Raw genomic sequence first — 24,212 nt, 5'->3', positions numbered from 1 at the left:
GACTTCCCGTCCACAAACCGGTCGCCCAACCTTCATATCCCTGCCCTGTGCCACCCCAAAAACCCTCCATCTGTCCTCCCTGGGACGAACCGGTGGTTCCCCCGTATTGGGGTCCACACTGAGACCCCAACTTCCCCCCTGTGCCGCCTTAACTTTCCCCCTCCCTTGCCTCATTAAAGGTCCTAACTAGCAACCGCCCAACAGGTCCATATATTTTTTATAAAATTCGACCGGGAAACCGTCCGGCCCTGGTGCCTTCCCCGCCTGCATGCTCCCTATCCCTTTGGTCAGCTCCTCCAGCCCAATTGGGGCCCCCAATCCCGCCACCAGTCCCTCCTCTACCTTCGGAAACGTCAATTGGTCCAGAAAGCGGCCCATCCGTCCCTCCTCCAGTGGGGGCTCGGACCGATACAATTCCTCGTAAAAGTCCCTGAAGACCCATTGATGCCAACCCCACTCTGCACCACACACCCTCCCCTGTCCTTAACTCACCCGATCTCCCTAGCTGCGTCCCGGTTCCGGAGCTGATGTGCCAGCATCCGGCTAGCCTTTTCCCCATACTCCTAAATCGCCCCCTGGGCCTTCCTCCACTGCACCTCCGTCTTCCTGGTGGTCACCAGGTCGAATTTGGCCTGGAGGCTGTGCCTCTTCCTCAACAATCCTTCCTCAGGCACCTCCGCATACCCCCTGTCTACCCTCACCATCTCCCCACCAGCCTCTCCCTCTCCCTCTGCTCCCTCTTCCTTGTGGGCCCTAATGGAGATCAGCTCTCCCCTAACCACCGTCTTCAGCGCCTCCCATACCATCCCCACTCGGACCTCCCCGTTATCGTTGGCCTCCAGGTACCTCTCTATGCTTCCTCGGACCCGCTCACTCACCTCCTCGTCCGCCAGCAGCCCCACCTCCAAACGCCACAATGGGCGCTGGTCCCTCTCCCCCCCCCCCCCCCCCCCCCCCCCCCAGCTCGAAGTCGACCCAATGCAGGGCGTGATCCGAAATGGCTATCGCCGAGTACTCAGTATCCTCTACTCTCTCTATCAGCGCCCTGCTCAAAATTAAAAAGTCGATCCGGGAGTAAGCCTTATGGACATGTGAGAAGAATGAAAATTCCCTCGCCCCCGGCCTTGCAAATCTCCAAAGGTCCACCCCTCCCATCTGGTCCATAAACCCCCTCAGCACCTTAGCCACCGCCGGCTTCCTACCCGTCCTAGACCTAGAGCGATCCAGTGCCGGATCCAACACCGTGTTAAAGTCTCCCCCCATTATCAGGCCCCCCACTTCCATATCTGGCATCCGACCCAACATGCGCCGCATAAAACCCACATCGTCCCAGTTCGGAGCATACACATTGACCAGTACCACCCTCTCTCCCTGCAGCTTACCACTAACCATTACGTACCTACCGCCATTGTCTGCCACAATGCTCGACGCCTGGAACGACACCTTCTTTCCCACCAAGATCGCCACCCCTCGATTTTTGGCATCCAGCCCCGAATGAAACACCTGACATACCCACCCTTTCCTCAATCTTACCTGATCTGCCACCTTCAGGTGTGTCTCCTGAAGCATGACCACATCCGCCTTCAGCCCCTTCAGGTGCGCGAACACACGGGCCCGCTTGACCGGCCCATTCAGTCCCTTACATTCCAGGTTATCAGCCGGATCAGGGGGCTACCCGCCCCCCTCCCCCGCCGACTAGCCATAACCCCTCCTCGGCCAGCCACGCGCCCGCACCTCACGCCCGGCCCGTTCCCCACGGCGGCAGACCCCCATCTCGACCCCCCCCCCACTCGCTCCAGCTCCCCCTTGACCATAGCAGCAGCAGCAACTCGATTCCCCCCCCACCCGCTTCCCCCTCCCCCCCCCCCCCCCCCCCCCCCACACCCGGCTAGGACCCCTCCTAGCTGCTTTACTCCCCCCATTGCACTTCCGCAAGTCAGCTGACTCCTGCTGACCCCAGCCACTCCCGCCTCTCCTTCGACTCCTCCCATTCTGTGACACACCCTCCTCTTCCATTCCCCATCCGCAAGCTCTCCACCTCCCCCTTCCATCCCAAGCGCGGGAAACAACCCTCACTTCTCCGCCCCTGCCCCACCCCCTCCAGTCTTCAGCGCGGGAAAAAGCCCGCGCTTACCACCTACCTGACCCCGCCACCTCTGACGCAGCTCCTTTTACAGGCCCAGTCCCCTCACCCCCGACTCAGGCCTCCCCCTCCCCCACGAGGCCCCATCACACTGCCGGCCATCCACCCCTGTTCCATTTGCTTACCACCCTCCAAGAGCCCCCCCAACCAACCCAACCAAAACAGTGCCCAACCCACCCCAACTCCCCCACCCAACCAGAAAAAAAAAACAAGAGCAAAGGACCCCTCCTCAAAAAGTAACATGTCAACCGCAATCCCCAAACGCCCATCCCGACACTCAATTTGTGTCCAACTTCTCGGCCTGAACAAAGGTCCACGCCTCCTCCGGAGACTCAAAATAATGGTGCCGGTCCTTGCAGGTGACCGACAATCGCGCCGGCTGCAACATGCCAAACTTCACCCCCCCTTCCTGTGCAGCACCGCCTTCGCTTGATTGTACCCGGCCCTCCTCTTCGCCACCTCCGCACTCCAGTCCTGGTATATTCGAACCTCCGCATTCTCCCACCTGCTGCTCCTCTCCTTCTTGGCCCACCTGAGCACACACTCCCGATCAGCGAACCGATGGAACCGCACCAGCACTGCCCGCGGAGGCTCGTTAGCCTTGGGCCTCCTCGCCAGCACTCTATGGGCCCCTTCCAGCCCCAGGGGCCCCTGGAAGGACCCCGCTCCCATCAGCGAGTTCAACATGGTGACCACATAGGCCCCCAAGTCCGGCCCCTCCAGCCCCTTCGGGAAGCCCAGAATCCGCAAGTTCTTCCGCCTCGACCGATTCTCCATCTCCTTGAACCGCTCCTGCCATTTCTTGTGGAGCGCCTCGTGCTCCTCCACTTTTACCGCCAGGCCTAAGATCTCGTCCTCGTTGTCGGAGATCTTTTGTCGGGCCTCGCGGATCGCCACCCCCTGGGCCATCTGTGTCTCCAGCAGCTTATCAATAGAAGCCTTCATCGGCTCAAGCAGGTCCGCTTTAATCTTCCTGAAGCAGCGCTGGATAACCTCCTGTTGCTCCTGCGCCCACTGCATCTATGCTGCCTGGTCACCGCCCGCTGCCATTTTATTCTTCTTCCCTCGCACCTTCTTCGGGTCCACCACCACCTTTTTAGTCGCCCCGCCCTGATAAAAGCCATATACTGTCGGGGGACTATTGTACTCTCCTTCCCACAGCGGGAAACATCGGAAAAATGCCGTTGGGGACCCTGAAAAGAGCCCAAATGTCTTTTTTGCGGGAGCTGCCGAACGTGCGACTTAGCTCCGCGTAGCCCCAACCGGAAATCCAATTAGACAGATTTATGATTGACAAGGGAGTCAAGTGTTATGGGGGGCAGGCAGGAAAGGAGTTAAGGCCATAATCAGATCAGCCATGATTGTATTGAATGGTAGAGCAGGTGCGAGGGACTGAATGGCCTACTCCTGCTTCTATTGCTTCTTTCTTTTTACATTCATCTGAGAATGGCAGATGTGGCATGGTTTGATACCTTTTGCTAGACTATTACTTAGGTTTGAATGTAGCTGAGCTTTTAGTTCCTGATATTTTCTTTCTCCGTTGAATTCTGTGGAGTAGCTCCTCGCCATACCATACAGAGGTTGAGTTCCAATATGGCATTTGTGTTTGAGGCAGTGTATGTTCCCATTATTCAGTTTATTAGCATGATGGGGTTCACAGTGATATGCTTACTGTCCATCAGATTTTATTCACAACACATCACTGCTTACAGTGATGCACAAGGACCTGAGTAATTGTGTTTCAGACCTACTGCAATTCATTTTCATTTTCCAAGATAAACACATTAATATGGATGTTAATGTGTGAATTGTCCCATCTGTACACTGTTGGAGGATAGAATTATAATGTTGAATCAATATGCAAACAAGATTGAGAGGAATTGGTGGCCTTGTATATACATTCCTCCTATTTCAATTTTCACTTTTGACCTGTTTCCTGTCCCACTTTTTGACTAGAACCACACTTTACTTTTAAAAAATTCAGATATTGTTTAATGCGTGGCATTCTGTGATTTTGTTTTAAATTGAAGTGGCTGTACAAAATGAGAAAACGTTAGGGTTAGAAAGGAACATACATTTTTAATATATATTTGAATTTAAATTTTGATATTTGAACATTTTAAACACACAAAATAACGAAGAAAAAACAACACAAACTCGCAAACACCCTCTTCCACCCCCCCCCCCCCCCCCCCCCCACGTAACCTCAACCAAACACCCCACTTTCTCCCACCCCTTCCCAGCAGCTGATGGTAACCCGCTCCTTGAAATGTAGTACGAACAAACCCCATCTCTTGTGGAACCCGTCACCCGTCCTCTTCAAAGCAAATTTCACCTTTTCACCATTGGATCCCTCAGCCACACCGAGGTACAGGGTGGAGCATCTGACCTCCACCTGAACAGGATCTGCCGCCTTCTTGCCCGCTCCGCTGTGAGATCCTGGTATGTAGGATTACCATCACCTTCCCCCCTCGCCTCGCAATTGAGCTTCACACATCCCAACACCTTTTCCTTCACCTGGTAGCTGTGGAAGCATTCTATCACAGCTCTTGGTGGCTCTTTCATCTTTGGTTTCGGCTGGAGTGACCGGTGAGCCCTGTCCAGATCGTAGAAGGAGGGGTCCTCCTCCTCCCCCCAAAACTTGATAAACCACAAAATACATTGTTGGCCTCTGGCCCTCCATCCCCTCAGGCAGTCCTACAATGCTCAGATTCTGCCTTTGAGACCTGTTCTCCAGGTCCTCCACTTCAGCTCCCAACCTTTTGTTACACTCCACCACCCTCCGTCGCTCCTCACCCATCGAGGTGAAGCAGTCGCTGTGCTGCGACAATGCCTCCTCCACCTCCTTCAACACCTCTCTTGCTCCCACACCTCCATTGACGTCTTTGCCAAAGCCTCACTGGCAAGAGTCTGATCCACCCACTCCTTGAGCGAGGCCATCATCTCCTTTCGATGTTTATCAAAACGCTTGGAAAATAGCCACTCAAACTCCCTCATATCACTTCGGCCAGCTTATCCATTGTTATGGGTGCCGCCCACCCGTTGCGCTTGCTCCCGCCATCTTTCCCCCCACTGCACTCCCCACTGAGCTCGCCGACGGACTATCACTTGCACCCTTTCTTGCCGGATTCTTTTTCTGGGACTTAGACATTCTTTGGTTGCCTTTCTAACAATCAATCATACAAAATTCTCCCCAAAATCTGGGCGAAAAGAGCCAAAAAACAAAAACTCTAGCAGGAGCCACGCAACGTGCGCCCTTGTCGCCACCGGAAGTCTCAGGATGGAACATTGTTAACGTGCACAATATAAATGCACCAGAATTGTCATTCTACGCATGTATTAACCTGTATAGAGGATCAGAATTATTCCTATTGTATTATGCCAGCTGTGGCTCAGTTGGCAACATTTTCATTTCTGCATCAGGAGGTTGTCAGAAGTTCCATCTGGCAAAAAAAAGATACTTGAGTGCAATACTGAGAGAATACTACACTGTTGGAGGTGCCGTCTTTTGAATGTGACATGAAACCAAGGCCTCATCTACTCTCTCAGGTGGATGTAAAAGATCCCATCGCAATATTTTGAAGATCATGGCCAATATTCATTACTCAATCAACATTACTAAATGCAGATTATCTGGTCATTATCATATTGCCGGGCCAATTGGTTGCAGCATTTCCAATATTAGAACAGTGCCTACAACTCAAAAATACTTAATTGGCTGTAAAGCACATTAGGATGTCCTGAGGTATTGGAAGGAATTATAGAAATGCAAGTCCTCTACCTATCTCCGTATCCCTCCCTCCCCCTCCATGCTCCCCCCCCCCCCCCATGCATCCATCCCTCACCTATTCCTCCCTCATTCATCCATCCCTACTTTCATTCATCCTGTATCAATCCCTTCCTCCCTCTATCCCTCCCTCCCTCAAATCTCACTCCAACCAACCCTCCCTTCTTCTATCCATCCCTTCCTCCTTCCATCGATCCATCCATCCCTCGAATTATCCATCCTTCAATCCATCAACCCTTGATCACTCCCGTCATCTCACCCTCCCTCCTTCCATTCACTCATTTCTCCTTCCTTCCATTCATTCATCCCTCCCTCCATCCATCCCACCCTTAATCCAAGTAACACAGAAGGATATGCAACAGTACAAATAACCCTATCATCATTTCAAAACCCAGTTGCTCTAACTTTCTTCCTATTTCCACCTGTTTTCTGATAGGTTGGAGCTGTAAGTGCCTTTGCTCAGACACTGCGTAGATATACGTCCCTCAATCATTTAGCTCAAGCTGCTCGAGCTGTGCTGCAAAACACATCTCAAATTAACCAGATGCTCAGTGACCTCAATCGTGTAGACTTCGCCAATGTCCAGGTAAGCTTCAGGACCGTACAATCTTACATCAACTAAAGTTAATTGTGTTGAAATATTTTATCAAATTAATTCACTCAGAAACACCACTGACCATAATGAGACTAGTAAATGGCTGAGTATAGTTTTTATAAAGACATTCTCAATCATTTAAAACCATTTAAAATCAGATTACTCACAGTGGTGGAGTAGACATTCTGATGGCAAATGCTTGGCAACAAAATTCAGCTTCAGGGCACACGAGTGCCATTTTGACTCCAAATTAGTGTCCACTCGGAAATTTTGGAAAAGGGTTTACCACGTGTGCAGGGATTGTCTGCCAGACGTATGCAGGGTAGGCTGATCTAGACATCAATCAGCATATGACAGATTTGATGCTACCTCTGCAATTTTGGAGCTCTGTGCTTCAGCTAACACCATCTCTTAGCATTGACAGCTGAACACACATTCAGCAGCAGGAAAGAAACCCACCAACGCTATTTAAGGGATCATCAACTACTTGCAAGTTAGTTACTGATTGATTTCTACTGGCTGTTGCCATGATTATAGATGTTTTTGGTGATTTATAGTTTTTTTTCAAGATGCTGAAGGTTACAGGGACTGCTTTATACGTTCATCAAGGACTTTATCCTGACTTCAGACCTTTTGCACAAACCACTGTTGCTAACTTTGGCTGTTTCTTAATTTAGCTTTGTTTAATTAAGTTTGCTCAAGAGTCGCCAGGTATCTTTCGACACCGCCACAAGGTTCAGAACCGAATACTGATCAATGACTCGATAAACCAGTTAGTAAGTTCAAAAGCAATGCTCATTTATATACACACAGTCAAATCTACTCATGCATAAACTCTACAAACTAAACTACCACTATTACTAAAGCCTATACTTAGCTTCGGGTGCCCACTCAGTCAGAGGAGCAATGGCCATTGCTTGGTTCTGAGGCTGCTGGGTTGAGCTGTTTACAGGGTAGCAACTAGGAGCGTCTACCCCGTAGCGGGCGTTGACTTGGAACTTACTTGGTCTGCTGTAGCTGCTAGGCTGGTCTCTCTCTTCGCTGAGAGCCAAGGCCAAAGAAGAAAGATTCTCCCTTGGGGAATACTTTTTATACTAAAAAGGGCTTGCGCGCTTTTGGGTGGGCCTGGAACTTGGCCTCAATTAATTGGGTCTTTTCCAATCATTCGTATCGATCTTCCTCCAATAGAGGGGTGGTTCCCTGATTGCTGGGCGTGTCCTAGGTGACTGTTGGTCTCATTTGTTTTAGTCTCTTCTGGCGCCGGGGTGTCTGCCTTAACATTGTGTATCTAAATGTTTCCCTTTTGTTCCCGGAGATGGCTCATTAGTATGGAGATTGCTTAGCAGTTTCTGTCCTGTCTGAGAGCTTAAGGTTCTAATCAACAAACAGACCTTGCACCTGCTTGTTTCTTAGTATTGTCCAATTTTCCCTGCATTCTTTGCAAGTGTCCATTTTGTAATCGGGAGATCCCAGAGGGCTACAGTCCCTCCTTGTGATCCTCAATGCAAAGCGTGAAGGATCACACTACTACGTCATCTTCATCCTCTGACCAACCAGGGCACCCATACATAGGCTCTACGCTGTCCTATCCTATGCAGCACAATTTTACCTTAACCATTTTAAATACATTCATTATCATAAAAACTCTACGGGGCGCTATGACATTAATACATGCATTACAGAAAAATAAAAAACTGGAACCTCTAACTATTCTCAATAAACTATCCTTATTCAAACAATCCAAAAAAATCTATACATCGTAACCTGTACAAAATAGCAGCACACAGATTTCTCTCGCCTGGCAGTCAGACACAGAGGTTTACATCTCTTTATTCCACAGAATACATAAAGGAAAATGGATGCATTTTAATCCGTCCCAATGGGTTCGGGGGTCTGGTGAAATCCGAAAATGGTGGACCTAAACCTGTATACCGGGGTGCGAGAGCGATATGCTCTCTTTCGCCATTTCCTAACTCTAAACGTTTGCACGACACTGCAAAGTATCGCCAGCACTAAGAGTGCTTCGACTACATATGAGAGTGAGTACCAGGTGATAAACTTATCACACCAGGTCGGGGTATTGCTAGCTGTCACGGGGCTAGTTATCTCGGGGTTCCGTGTATTGCAGGGGTGAGAATAATTTACGGTTTGTGTGGTAGGGGTCAGGGGGGTAGCGTCCGCGTGCAACTGAAGGGATCTTGCTAAGATCCATGTGAACACGAAGGCTGTCTTCATCTTTGTCGGACTTCTTTGTCTTCCTCTGTGGATCCTTGGTTTCTGGAGTTCTGTGAACACAAGCATAATTTCTGTTATTATCTTGCTTAAGATCTCATATGTTTGTCTGTCTGTCCTTTACTGCCAATTTCCCTTTATAATTGGTCACCATCTGTGACTCCCTCATTTTTTTTTTTAAACCGAATATTTGGACAAGACACCTAAGAAAATACTGCCGTACTGCGAGCCGTCTCGCAGCCTGTGTGATTTACCATCCCAGTGTTTGAGGATGTAAATCGCATAGGGAAGCAACCTGAGGGTCGCCTAAACCAAACAAAAGACGTTTGAACGTAACGAGCCAAAATGGGGTGCGTATGGGCCGCGGCGGGTAAGAAATGGGTGGAATCCCCGGGTAGGACGGTGATCAATGCCGTATGTGCTCTACCCGAGCGTAGCTGACCAGAGGGGGGTCCTCAGGCAGGGTGGGGACCAATGCCATTTTTCCACTGCCTCAGCAACTGGCAAAAACGGGTAAGAATGTGGTTGTCGTGGGGGCTTCCTCGCGAATCAGGAGAGTAACTATGAGTCGTGTCTGTTGACAAACTAGTTCCTCTGAACGGTTGTCTGGTGACAAACTTGTACCTTTAAACTGGTTTCTGATGACAAACTAGTTCCTCTGAACTATTGTCTGGGGACAAACTTGTTCCATTAACAGGCATTGGGCGTAAAAGGAGTGGTGCCGTGGGGCCGTGAAAACTTTCGAGTTTACGAACAATACTTAACGTTAACACTAACAAACAAACATACAACGAAAATGGTGCAGGTTCCATCAGAATACAGGACATCGTAAATCACATTTGGACTGGGGTGTAACTAGCATATGGAGGGATTGTAGCGTGACCGAAGAAGAGAGGAAGGAGGAGCGAAACAAAAATGAAGTGGCATTGCTGAGATAATGCTGCCATGAGAAGTGGTGGGTAAGCGATCACAGTTTGCATGGGGCAGCTGGGACCTTGTAGCTGCTGTGGGTGGTGTTCTCTTTTATATCTGGGGGCGAGTCTAGCTGGTGGTGGGGGTCTCCTGCAATCGCGGGCGAAGTATCCTGACTGCCCAGAGTTGTAACATGACCCCTGAGGCGCGTAAGGTGGAGCAGGCTCTCTGGTGCATTGCTCCCTTGGGTATGGTTCCCTGGGTGGGGGGGCCAGGCTGTTGGTGTCGTTGCTGGTTCGGGGGGGCATTGGTGCGCTGATTCCATTGCTGTTTCTGGGGGGCTTGACATTCTCGTGCATAGTGTCCTAATTGTCCACGATTGTAACACTCTTGAGATTTGGGCCGGGTGGGCTGTTCATGCCCTCATTTATTCATGCGGGGTTCTGGTGCGCTTAAACTGGGTTCATCTCTGCCTGATCTTCATCGGGTGTTATAAATGCGGTTTTGCCAGCAATTGATTGCTCCCAAGCTCGGGACAATCTCTTCAAAACCCATTTTTCATTGTGGGCCTCATCTGAGGGGTCATAATTTGCGCAAGCTTTTCGTCCTGCTTCTGTGGCGTGGGAGACTAGAATTCAGGTCCATTTGGCCATATTATCTGGGGACAAATGGGCACGGGCTAACTCTCCGAAAACTGCGGTGAAGTGAATCCACAAATGTCCAACAAACGCTGTGGGGTGCTCTGTCTTATTTTGCCTACACTTATTTAGGCCTTCTACGGGGGTCTCCTCTGTTAAAGCAGATCGCATCAAGGATCGCTGTGTGCATCTCTTGGAGTGTGCCTCCTCCTACATTCTGTGGGTCGGGAAGGGCTGCCACGACTGAAGGGTCGAGGCTTAAAACTGTGAGTTACCTGCTCCTTTACATCAAGGCCATACATGGTAGCCGGTTGTCTGACTTTCGCGAAAAATTGGTGGGGGTCTGAAGTGGGAAGGAACGGTGTACTTTTTCCACAGGTGTCCAGTAATTGGGTCACGGTTAACGGGGATGTATAAAGGAAATCTGCTTCTCCTTCTGCTGTGGCCCTGCGGTGTGTGGTCACAGGATTCATGGGGGGGTTTTCTGCCTGTTCGGTTGGGGTGTTCTGCCTGTTCGGTTGGGGTGTTCTGCCTGTTCGGTTGGGGTGTTCTGCCTGTTCGGTTGGGGGTTGGGGCGCTTTCCTTTTCTGGGGTTTTTCCTGCGTACGTGTCCCATGTACATATCTATGGGCAGTATTGTTCAATTCCTGCCAATCGGGGTCATTTTCCTGATCTAATTGGGGTCCGAATGTACTCTGAAATCCATTTTGAACGTAAAGCAGAGATTGCAATTCTGCAATTTGCTTCCGGCACATTGCGTGGCCTGCGGTGCTCTGCCTTTGTTCCGTCGTGGAAGTATGGAGTGCTCGTTGGGCTACTTTTAAATCATTGCACTGTTTCTGCAATTTCTCCACTTGCTGTTCTGTCTCTTGTCTTACCAAGACCGCATGTTGCATGTCCTGGTAGGCCTTATCATATTGCGTCTGAAAACTGTTCAAATGCGCGAGACAAGACTGATGTGCCCACTTGGCATCATCCACCTCTCTGTCACTTGCTGCTAACTGCTCTTTTAAATCTCTATTCTCCTTCTCTACCTCACTCACGTCTACCTCACTGGTTCTGTCTCTCTCCTCTATCTCTCTATGGAGCGTCCTAACGACCTCCTCTGTGCCTCGCAATTGTGCCAAGCAGGACACAATTGCCATCGGCTTGCGAGCATTCCCTAAGCTCTTCTTGTGGATCTCTGACAGGTTCTCCCACCAAGTATGTCCTATACTCCCGAGTCCTGTTTCCTCATTATTGCAGAATTCACTCCAAAGGGGCCATCCTTTCCCTTTGAGATATTTCCAGATCTCATCTGCCCAAACGGGACACTGTCCTACTCTACTGCTGGTCGCTGCAACCTCGAATTCCTGGGGGTTCATAAGGCGTTCCATTGCCTTCATTGCCATTTTCTCTATCGAGGTTCTCTACTGAATTTGGAACAGGGGGTGATAAAGTGGTGATGTAAACACGGGTACGGCTTACGCTAATTTCCAGCCTACAAAACTCCCGACAGTTTTACGCAACAAAATCTCTCAGGTTTACCTTATATCCCTGTTAGTATGCATGCATTAACACACTTCCGAATCTCAGAGCCTTGATCAGTACTGCTCTTAACGCTTGTGGTTTTTCTGTTTCCAATTGGATTCTCAATTCAAATTTTGGGTTCTCTCGGAGTGGTTTGGTCACTTCTAAGTCGAGTCCCGTCAGATGTCGCCGGTAAATGTTGCTAACTTTGGCTGTTTCTTAATTTAGCTCTGTTTAATTACGTTTGCTCAAGAGTCGCCGGGTATCTTTCGACACCGCCACAAGGTTCAGAACCGAATACTGATCAATGACTCGATACACCAGTTAGTAAGTTCAAAAGCAATGCTCATTTATTTACACACAGTCAAATCTACTCATGCATAAACTCTACAAACTAAACTACCACTATTACTAAAGCCTATACTTAGCTTCGGGTGCCCACTCAGTCAGAGGAACAATGGCCGTTGCTCGGTTCTGAGGCTGCTGGGTTGAGCTGTTTGCAGGGTAGCAACTAGGAGCATCTATCTCGTAGCATGCATTGACTTGGAACTTACTTGGTCTGATGTAGCTGCTAGGCTGGTCTCTCTCTTCGCTGAGAGCCAAAGCCAAAGACGAAAGATTCTCCCTTGGGGAATACCTTTTATACTAAAAAGGGCTTTGCGCGCTTTTGGGCGGGCCTTGAACCTGGCCTCAATTAATTGGGCCTTTCCCAATCATTCGTATCGATCTTCCTCCAATAGAGGGGTGGTTCCCTGATTGCTGGGCGTGTCCTAGGTGACTGTTGGTCTCATTTGATTTAGTCTCTTCTGGCGCCGGGGTGTCTGCCTTAACATTGTGTATCTAAATGTTTCCCTTTTGTCCCCGGAGATAGCTCATTAGTATGTAGATTACTTAGCAGTTTCTGTCCTGTCTGAGAGCTTAAGGTTCTAATTAACAGACAGAGCTTGCACCTGCTTGTTTCTTCGCATTGTCCAATTTTCCCTGCATTCTTTGGGAGTGTCCATTTTGTAACCGGGACATGGCCATCCCAGATGGCTACACCACTTACTCCCAACATGGGTCCAGTAGTCTGCAGTCCCCTTGAACTATGAAAAGAGAGGGCATAGGAGCAGATTGACACACGACAGGACATAAGGAACAATATGTCAAAATCAGTGCTTCAGTAAGGACATGCACACAGAAATCTGCAACCACAGAGCAGGGTGAGGACAACATTGCCGGTGGCTGTGAATGTGATCTTTGATGTCTTTTATAATTTTACTTTCATGCATTGGGCTCATTCTAGGGTGAAACTGGAAGTGTTTCCAAAATCTGCCAGTTTACTTGTTGTCTACTTTTACATAAGGTCACCATCCTGTGTACTTCCAGAGAGAAACCAGCAGAATGACCACACGGCTTTGTGAGGATTGCAGGCTTCCCCATACTCTGTGGTACCATTGATTCCCCACACATTGCTTTGCATGTCAACTCTGAGATGTACTGCAACTGAATGGGATTCCACTTCCTAACCCCAAGCCGCAATGTGACAATAGGCAAAGACTCATGCAGGTCAATGCCCGGTCTCCTGGAAGCAGTCACATTGCCCTCATTCCACAGCAGTTCACTGTGCCATCTGCATATGAACTACCACAACAAATCAGAGGGTGACTACTGGGTGACAAGGGCGATCCATTGATTACATGGCTCCAGTATTCAATCCACGCACATGTAGGCAGCATGCATGCAATGAAAGCCATGCTGCCACATGCTGATAAAGCAGCCCACTGACATTTAAAGCAACACTTACACGGCCTGAACCACTTTGGCGGAAACCTGCAGTGCTTAGGATTCCTGGTGGTCTGCTGTAAGCTGCACAAAATGTCACCATCATGAGAACCCAGCCCTTGCCACCAACTAAGGAAGAGGAAGGGAGGAGACGGGCATTTTAACCTCTTTCTGAACGGGCTGTTCCTGAACGAATTATCTGGATGCGATACCAGTAAATGTAACTCAATTCACCAACAGTCCCAAAGCTTAGCTTCACTCTGTTGCTGACCAAAGCAGAGACTATTTCACTACAATGCTAAAATAAACACAAATACAAAATTAACATTACAAACCTAATCAGATGGTCAGTGCAGATTTGTTGGGCTGAATGGCCTCCTTTTGCTCTGCAGAAGTTCTAGGAAAATTCTATGAATTCATAAATTAAACCATGTCATATTGCATGTCAACTCATCACCTTTCTGCATTCCCTTATGCTGGTGCACATCCTGATACTTCTACAGTGCTACACGAATGGCTGCAGCCTGACTGGTGAACCGATTGCTGACTTCCAGTAGGGGAGCAGAGGGACCTGGGTAGATGTGCACAAATCATTGAAGGTGGCAGGACAGGCTGAGACACCAGTTAATCAAGTGTACAGGATTCCGGGCTTTATAAATGGGGCATTGAGTTCAAAAGCAAGGAAGTTATGATAAACTTGTATAGGTTCAGCCTCAGCTGGAGTATTGCATCTAGTTCTGTGCACCACATTTTAGGATAGGTGTGAAAGCATTAGACAGGGTGCACAAAAGAATTTTCAGAGTGGTTCCATGGGCAAAGAACTTCAGTTACGTAGACAGATTGAACAAGCTGGGACTGTTCTTGGAGAAGAGAAGACCGAGACGAGATTTGAGAGATGTATTCAGAATCATGAGGAGACTTTACAGTGTAGGGATGGGAATGTTCGTATTCATAAATTTAGAGTACCCAATTCATGTTTTCCAATTAAGGGGCAATTTAGCATGGCCAGTTCATCTACCCTGCATATCTTTGGGTTGTAGGGGTGAAACCCACACAAACACAGGGAGAATGTGAAAATTCCACATGGACAGTGACCCAGAGCCGGGATCGAACCTGGGACTTCAGCACCGTGAAGCAGCAGTGCCGGGATGGGAGTGTTTTGCATAAGTTGTATGGTGAGGAATTGGGGTTAATTGTTCTAAGGGGTATAGTTTAAGGTAGTATTTTTGGAAATATATGTCTCCCGGTGGGATTCTAATCTTAGTAAGGGTGTTGAATTTTGTTTTACTTTATGCAGCCGGGACAGGTGGAAGAGTTTCTTTCTCATTTCTCTGCCTTGGGTGGGGGCTACATCGCTAGCAGCAAACAGGAGCGAGGTGGGAGGAGAGGCTGTGGTTGATTGGACCTGTTTTCGTGGTTCAATGAGCCTTGTTTTGTTGGGGGTTGGTTAGGAGGGGTATTGTTCTTTGGTAAGTAACCAACATGTAAATTTGGGTGGTGTCTGGTTCAAGGGAGGGGAAGGATAGGGGGGAGAGTTAGTCTTCTGATGGTGACTATGGGGTTTTCTTTGTTTCACTTTATGGGTGGGTTTGGTGGCCATCTTGGGTGGGCCTTGGGCCTATATCCTTTCGACACGCGATTGATAGTCCCTCACGGTGGAAATGGTGACTCTTGCCTGAGGGGGGTGGTTGGCCCCCGATTCGGTTGCCTGGAACGTAAGGGGATTGGGGAGTTCAGTAAAAAGGTTGAGGCTTTTCTCTCCCCTAAAGAATCTGAGGGCTGATGTGGAGTTTTTGCAGGAGACTCATTTGCGGGTGAGGGACCAGACTGCTGAAGGGGTGGGTGAGCCAGGTCTTTCGGGTTTTGACAACAGGGCCAGTGGAGCAGCAATTTTAATCAATAAACGGGTCTTTTTTCAGTGGCCAAGGTCATGATGGACCTCTACGGTAGGTACGTGATGGTCACCGGGTCTTTGGCGGGTATGTTGGTGGTATTGGTTGTTGTATGTGCCCCGAATTGGGTCGATACAGCATTTGTTAGGAAGCTGTTTGCTTCTATTTATGATTTGAATACACACCAACTGATTTTTGGGGGTGATTGAAATTGCGTTCTTGATCAAAAGTTGGATCATTCTAGGCGGAAGCCGTTGGTCCCTTCAGGGGTGGCAAAGACACTTTTTGCGTGCAGATCCAAGGCAGTTTATGCAACTGGGGGTAAAATATTCTCGTTCTTTTTTTCTAGTCCACAAGGTTTATTGACTTTTTTCTGGTGGATAATACTCTTTTCTCCCTTGGGTGAGGGGGGCAGAGTATTCGATCATTGTTATCTCGGATCATGCCCGCATCTGGTGAATGTGGTTTTGGAGTCGGGCCCTGCTCAGCGCCCACTATGGAGGTTAGATGTATGGTAACTGGCAGATATGGGGTTCTGTGGATGCATGTCTAAGGCCATTGATGCGTATGTAGAATTTAGGGAGGTAAGGGGGGAACGGCAGTGGTTAGTGCATGATATTTTGGAGGTGGACTACAGGTATTTGTGTGACCCTACTTCGGAGCTGTTAGAACATTACAGCGCAGTACAGGCCCTTTGGCCTTCGATGTTGCGCCGACCTTTGAAACCACTCTAAAGCCCATCTACACTATTCCCTTATCACCCATATGTTTATCCAATGACCATTTAAATGCCCTTAATGTTGGCGAGTCCACTACTGTTACAGGCAGGGCATTCCACGCCCTTACTACTCTCTGAGTAAAGAACCTACCTCTGACATCTGTCCTATATCTATCTCCCCTCAATTTACAGCTATGCTCCCTCGTGCTAGACATCACCATCCGAGGAAAAAAACTCTCACTGTCAACCCTATCCAATCCTCTGATCATCTTGTATGCCTCACCTCTTAACCTTCTTCTTTCTAAAGAAAATAACCTCAAGTCCTCAGCCTTCCCTCATAAGATCTTCCCTCCAGACCAGGCAACATCCTGGTAAATCTCCTCTGCACCCTTTCCAATGCTTCCACATCCTTCCTATATTACGGCGACCAGAACTGCACGCAATATTCCAAATGCGGCCGCACCAGAGTTTTGTACAGCTGCAACATGACCTCATGGCTCTGAAACTCAGTCCCTCTACCAATAAAAGCTAACACACCGTATGCCTTCTTAACAACTCTCTCAACCTGGGTGGCAACTTTCAGGGATCTATGTACATGGACACCAAGATCTCTCTGCTCATCCACACTGCCAAGAATCTTACCATTTGCCCAGTACTCTGTCTTCCTGTTATTCCTTCCAAAATGAATTACCTCACATTTTTCTGCATTAAACTCCATTTGCCAACTCTCAGCCCAGCTCTGCAGCTTATCTATGTCCCTCTGTAACGTTTTACATCCTTCCACACTGTCCACAACTCCACCGACTTTAGTGTCGTCGGCAAATTTACTCGCCCATCCTTCTACGCCATCCTCCAGGATATTTATAAAAATGACAAACAGCAGTGGCCCCAAAACAGATCCTTGTGGTACACCACTAGTAACTGGACTCCAGGTTGAACATTTGCCATCAACCACCACCCTTGCCTTCTTCCAGCTAGCCAATTTCTGATCCAAACTGCTAAATCTCCCTGAATCCCGTGCCTCTGTATTTTCTGCAATAGCCTACCGTGGGAAACCTTATCAAACGCTTTACTGAAATCCATATACACCACATCAATTGCTTTACCCTCGTCCACTTGTTTGGTCACCTTCTCAAAGAACTCAATAAGGTTTGTGAGGCACGACCTACCCTTCACAAAACCGTGTTGACTATCTCTAATTAAATTATTCCTTACCAGATGATTGTACATCCTATCTCTTATCAACCTTTCCAAGACCTTGCCCACAACAGAAGTAAGGCTCACTGGTCTATAGTTACCGGTGTTGTCTCTACTTCCCTTCTTGAACAAGGGGACAACATTTGCTATCCTCCAGTCTTCTGGCACTATTCCTGTAGACAAAGATGACTTAAAGATCAAAGCCAAAGGCTCAGCAATCTCCTCCCTAGCTTCCCATAGAATCCTAGGATACATCCCATCCGGCCTTGGGGACTTATCTATTTTCACACTTTCCAGAATTGCTAACACCTCCTCCTTAAGAACCTCAAGCCTTTCTAGTCTAGTAGCCTGCATCTCAGTATTCTCCTCGACAACATTGTCTTTTTCCTGTGTGAATGTTAGCGAGCAGGAAGAAGCTGCAGACTCAGTTCGATCTGTTGTCCACTGGAAAGGTGGTGAGCCAGTTGCGGCAGTCGAGGGGGGTCTTTTAAGAGTATGGGAGAAGGCCAGTCAGATGTTAGCTCATTAGCTGAGACAGCAGGCAGCCTCCTGGGAAATTATTCAGGTTAGGGATTCGAGTGGCAGCTTGGTTTCCAACCCAGATAAAGTTAATCATGCTTTTGAGGCTTTCGGAGGCAAGGACATCTGCCTTCACTCCCCTTTGCAGCCCCAGCAAGTCCGACAATAGGTTGGAGTTTCCAGTGGTTGGGGACGAGATGTGGGAGAAGTTGGAAGCCCCGTTACACCCTCAGGAGATTTTGATAGGTTTTGGGGGATGCAAACAGGTAAAGCTCCAGGGCATGTTGGGTTTCCTGTAGAATTCTACAAGAGGTTTGCAGATCAGTTGGTCCCGTTGCTGGTAGATATGTTTGATGATTCTTTGTCCTGGGGATCCCTGCCTGCTACACTCTGGCAGGCTTCCATTTCCCTTCTGTTGAAGAAGGATAAGGACTCCACGGGGTGTGGATCCTATCAGCCTATTTCACTGTTGAATGTGGATGCCAAGGTACTGGCTAGATGCTGGCCATAAGGCTGTCTCCTTGAGGTGATTGCGGAGGATCAGACAGGCTTTGTTAAGAGCCGGCAATTGTCAGCCAATATTTGGAGGCTGTTGAATGTGGTGTTCTCCCCGTACGTTGGGCCCGAGTTGGAGGTGATTGTGTCTTTGGATGTCGAGAAGGCATTTGATAGGGTGGAGTGGAGGTACCTTTTTGAAGTTCTGGAGAGGTTTGGTCCAGTACCAAAATTGATTTTGTGGGTATGTTTATTGCACAGGGCCCCCTCGGTTAGTGTTCGTACCAACGCCTTGAGCTCAGGGTACTTTCAATTGAATAGGGGGACAAGACAAGGGTGTTCAAAGTCCCCCCTTCTATTTGCGTTAGTGATTGAACACTTTTGGGGCCAAATCGTTCAGGTACCTCCTGATAACGAATTTTGGCAGTTATTCATTGCCTACTTTAAGCAATTAGTCACTGTCAGTAGTTTGGGAGGGGGTGGGGGGGATTCTGGGGTTTGATGTTTTTTTTCTTCTCTTGTGGATGAGGTGTGTACATTTGGTTTAGAATCAGAGAATTTACAATGCAGAAGGAGGCAATTCGGCCCATCGAGTCAACACCGGCCCTTGGAAAGAGCATCCTACTTAAACCCACGCCTCCACTCTATACCCATAACCCAGTGACTCACCTAACCTTTTGGACCCTAAGGGGCAATTTAGAGTGGCTAATCCACCTAACCTGCTCATCGTTGGGCTGTGGGAGGAAACCGGAGCACCCGGAGGAAACCCACGCAGACACGGGGAGAAAGTGCAAACTCCACACATATAGTCATCCGAGGCCGGAATTGAACCCGGGGCCCGTGAGCTGTGAGGCAGCAGTGCTAACCACTGTGCACCGTGCTGCCCTATATTGGCTTTGCATACCATCTGCTTTGGGTAATGTGGGTTTGGTTATAAAATTTATTGTAAATGGAAAATCTTTGAAAAAATTTTTTTAACTGAGCTTTAACCTTGATTGCCCGGAGGGGAGTTCTGCCACCTTCAATGATATACATCAGAGTTTTCAAACTCAGGGTCGCGACCCGCGGGTGGGACATGGGCAGGTTTCAGGAGGGTCGCAGAGCAATCAGTCGCGGTGTTCACAATCGCAGGAAGAACATCCAATGGCTGCGACCGGCTTTTAAAAATGCCGGCAGTGACAAACCTTTGAGATTGCTGGCCATCCCATTTCATTTTCATTTTTTCCCGCTCATACGTGCCGGATCATGCAGTGCACAGGCCCGGAGCCCAGTGGGGTGGACCGCCTCCTCCTGCTGTCAGTGCACTGTAGAGGGCCAGTTTTTTTTCAGCGAATGACAGAGTCCTCCAACCAGAAGTGGCAGCAAAGAGCAGGTCACGCGCAGGAACGCTGACGCCACGTGTTCTGGGCACGAGAGAGATTCCTCCATTTCTACATTTTGCAGCTGCCAGCAGTGCAGCTGTGAACTCCAGGGCCTCTGGTGACAACCCATGAAGAAGAAGCTGAAAACCGGAATAAAACTGCATAAAGATGGTTACTGGAGGTATGGGTTATTAATTGTGGCCACTGCAAATCAGGATTCAAAGTTCACGTGCGTTATATGCAGGAAAGCATAGGCAAATGAAAGTTTAAAACCTTCAATACTTCAAAGATATTTGAAGACTAAACATGGCGAGTTTGAGGACAAACCTCTTAATTTTTTTTCAATGGTTGCAGAGATCAAATCATTAGCTGAAGTCATTATTTGAAATGTAACATTAAATAACAAAGCAAGTGAGGACCAAGCAGGCTCACCTGTCACATTAAAGGTAAGTGAAAAGGGTGGGTGCCAAGGTTGGCCGGCGTGGATCGCCAAGGTTGGCCAGTGTGGGTCGCAAAGGTCAGTTGGTGTGGATCGCAAAGGTCGGCCGGCATGGGTCCGGTAGGATGGCCGGTTGGTAAAAGTGGGTCCCGGGCAAAAATGTTTGAAAAATACTGACAAATATCCATGTCCCTCTGTTTCTGTGCCCTCTTTAGAATTGTACCCTTTATTTTATATTGTCCCTCTGCGTTAATAATAATCTTTATTAGTGTCACAAGTAGACTTACATTAACACTGCAATGAAGTTACTGTGAAAATCCCCTAGTCACCACACTATGGCGCCTGTTCAGGTACACTGAGGGAGAATTCAGAATGTCCAATTCACCTAACAAACGCGTCTTTCGGGACTTGTGGGAGGAAACCGGAGCACCCGGAGGAAACCCACGCAGACGCAGGGAGAACATGCAGACTCCGTACAGACAGTGACCCAAGCTAGGAATCAAACCCGGCTCCCTGGTGCTGCGAAGCAACTGTGCTAACCACCGTGCTACCAGATTCCGACCAAAATGAAACCATCACACTTTTCGGCATTAAATTTCATCTGCCACCTGTCCACCTTTTCCATCAACCTGTGTATGTCCTTTTGAAGTTCTACACTATGTTCCTCACAATTCACAATACTTCCAAGTTTTGTATCATTTGCACATTTTGGAATTATGCCCTCCACACCAAGGTCTATGTCATTAATATGTATAAGGAAGGGCAAGGATCCAAACACCGACCCCTGGGGAACTCCACTACAAATCTTCCTACAATTCAAAAGACATTTCTTTTTTTTAAATTAATTTAGAGTACCCAATTCATTTTTTCCAATTAAGGGGCAATTTAGCGTGGCCAATCCACCTAGCCTGCACATCTTTGAGTTGTGGGGGCGAAACCCACGCAAACACAGAGAACGTGCAAACTCCACACGGACAGTGACCCAGAGCTGGGATCGGAATTGGGACCTTAGCGCCGTGAGGCTGCAGGGCTAACCCACTGCCCCACCGTGCTGCCCCAAAATACATTTCTTATCCATTATTCTGTATTTCCTGTTACTCAGCCAATTCTGTATCTATGTCGCTCCTGCCCTTTTAACTCCACAAGCTATAACTTTGCTCACAGGTCCATTGTACAGCTCTTTATTGGGTGCTATTGCCTTATCAAAAGCAAGTTAATTAAACACAATTTTCCCACATCAAATCCATGCTGGCTTTCTTTAATAACCCGCTTTCGCCCAATTGACTATTAATTATGTCCTAAATTATTGTTTCTAGAAGCTTCCCCAGCACTGAGGTTAAACTGACTGACCTGTAGCTGCAGGGCTTATCTTTACACCCTTTTTTGAACAAGGGACAGATATTTTGGGCACAGTCGAGGTATAATCCCACAAAAGGGAAAGGTAGAACAAACCAGAGCTCCCTGGATTATGGAAGAGATGGTGATTAAGATGAACAAAAATCTACTATAAACAGATATCACGTGGATAATCCAAACAAGAACCAGGCTGAATTTTGAGGTTGATACAGGGAAAGCCAAATAAGAAATGCAAAGAGAGAGTAAGGGATTGGCAACCAGTTCACAATTTTCCAGTCCTCTGGCCCCATCTGAGCCTAATGAAGACTGGAAAATTATGGCTATTGCTTCTGAAGTTTCCACTCTTACTTCCCTCAATATTCTTGGATGCATCTCATCTGGTCGAAGTACATTATCAACTTTAAGTAGGGACAGCTTATCAATTTTATTCCCTTCCAAATGTCTGAATGACCTCCTCTTTCACCATGACCTGTACAACATCCTCTTTATTGGTAAAGACAGATGTAACTTAATTTAATATCTCAGCCATGCCTCCATGCATAGATCCCCTTTTTGATCTCTAATCGACCCTACTCTTACTATTTATATGCCTGTAGAAGATATTTGGATTCCCTTTTATGATGTCTGCCAGTCTCTTCATCTCTATTTGCTTTTCGTTTTGCTTTTTCACTTCATGTCTGAACCTTCTATATTCAGCCTGATTCTCAATTGCTTCATCCACCTGACATCTAGGGAACTCTGGTTTGTCCTACCTTTCCCCTTTGTGGGAATATATCTTGACTGTGCCTGACATATCTCCTCTTTAAAAGCAGCCTGTTGTTCAGTCCCAGTTTTGCCTGCCAACCTGTGATTCCAGTTTACTTGGCCCAGATGCATTCTTATCCCATTGAGGTTGACTGTCCCCTAGTTATTTATTCTTACTCTGTATCTTTGGGGCTGGTTTAGCACAGGGCTAAAGAGCTGGCTTTTAAAGCAGACCCAGGCAGGCCAGCAGCATGGTTCAATTCCCGTACCAGCCTCCCCGAACAGGCGCCGGAATGTGGCGACTAGGGGCTTTTCACAGTCACCTAATTTGAAGCCTACTTGTGACAATAAGCGATTTTCATTTCATTTCATTTCATTTCCTTGTCTTTGTCCACAGCGAACCTAAACCTTATGATACAATGATTGCTGACACCTAAATGTTACCCAACTGACACTTGACACTCCGGCAATGGTTCCTTCCTCGGTTGACGGGAAACATGCTGTTGAAGGAAATTTTCCTGAACACACTATAGGAACTCTTGCCTCTCTCTGCCCTTTACACTACTGCGTTCTCTGTCTTTATTCAGAGAATTAAAGTCCCTCTGGACATTAATCCCTCACTCTATAATTCTTGCACATCTCTGTAATTACGTGAAAATGTGTTCCTCTACATCTTTTCCATTAGTTTGTGGCCTGTCGACTACACCAGGCAATTTAATTGCATCTTTTTGTACCTTACCTCTAGCCAAATATATTCTGTCTCTGACCTTTCTGGGACACCTCTTTCTCCTGCACTGCAATCTTCTCTTTAATCAATACTGCTACCCCTCCCCCTTTCCTATCTTTTCTGAACATTTTAAAATGCTGCCCCATTGTACCACTGTTTAATGGAAGATTTTACATTCTGCAAAATGCAAGCAGAAATTTAATTAAACATTTAACTCTGAAGACGAGGGTCAGATTGCCAAATACACACACAGCAAAAATTTCTGGCCAATGTATTTAGTTTATTTAAAGGCTCCCCTCACTTCTAGTGAAATATCCTGTAATAGTAATCTATTATTGTCACAAGTCAGCTTACATTAACACTGCAATGAAGTAATCGGAATCAGCAAGTGGTACAGTTTGAGTGGGAAATCTTGCTGAACATGTCTCTACCCTCTTTCTGTAAAATAATTCTGCCTGAATTCATGTTTTATTGAAATTTCATACTTTTTGAATTATGTTCTGTAATTTTGAACCTTCTATCATTATGAATAACAACATTTTTAATGTCAATGTTTGATGTATAGAACCAGCCATACAAGAAAGTAGAAAAGGGAAAATGTAATTATGTTTGTCTAGCTTGGCTCAATGTTAATAAATCATGTTCATCACTTGCACAAACCATTATTTATCTTCCTTCTGCTTTGGCATCAAGCCTAAATCCCTCTCCGGTAGAACTTGAGGTTTCAGTCCTGAATGGAACTTCAGATCAATGCCTATCCAGATCGTGGCACTTGCAGTTTCCCTGTCATTAAAATTAATTATCAGGAAACGGGAAATACCACAAAGCAAGAACACCGACCTCTGCATCTGGTTTTCCAATTAATGATCCTGTCAATCATGGCTCCCCTCTGGGTACCTCACCTCATAAACACATACTTTTCAATTCTTTATTTAAGCAGCAATCCATTTTATTAAATGTTTTGTCTAAGTCCACATTCACCACACTGCTGTTCAGTAAGTCAAGCCCAGCTTGACATGAGCAGAGATCAGAGAGTCAGCCATGGAGGTCAGCACACCCAGTTCATGACACTGTTGCTTTTCTGAAGGTTAATGTTAATGATGAGAAAATCAGGAGTGTTGAAAAATCTATTTCATTTTCATTTTTTTTGTATGCTCCATCTTTTAAGTCAAATATTCATTTAG

At 47.4% G+C, this 24,212-nt stretch overlaps 1 protein-coding gene across 10 annotated transcripts in view; it reads left to right on the top strand.

Moving 5' to 3' along the window:
• rfx3 (regulatory factor X, 3 (influences HLA class II expression)) overlaps window positions 1–24,212 on the top strand; it is a 667,766-nt gene that overhangs the window by 593,896 nt on the left and 49,658 nt on the right. For all 10 annotated transcript variants that reach the window (XM_072516895.1, XM_072516900.1, XM_072516898.1 and 7 more), the window contains one exon: window positions 6,367–6,516. In XM_072516895.1, coding sequence (XP_072372996.1) covers window positions 6,367–6,516 — 150 coding nt within the window. The remainder of the gene's footprint in view (window positions 1–6,366; window positions 6,517–24,212) is intronic.

The sequence above is a fragment of the Scyliorhinus torazame genome, chromosome 9 (genome assembly GCF_047496885.1).
Source record: "Scyliorhinus torazame isolate Kashiwa2021f chromosome 9, sScyTor2.1, whole genome shotgun sequence".
Lineage (NCBI taxonomy): Eukaryota > Metazoa > Chordata > Chondrichthyes > Carcharhiniformes > Scyliorhinidae > Scyliorhinus > Scyliorhinus torazame.
This window is presented reverse-complemented; position numbering and strand designations above follow the sequence as displayed.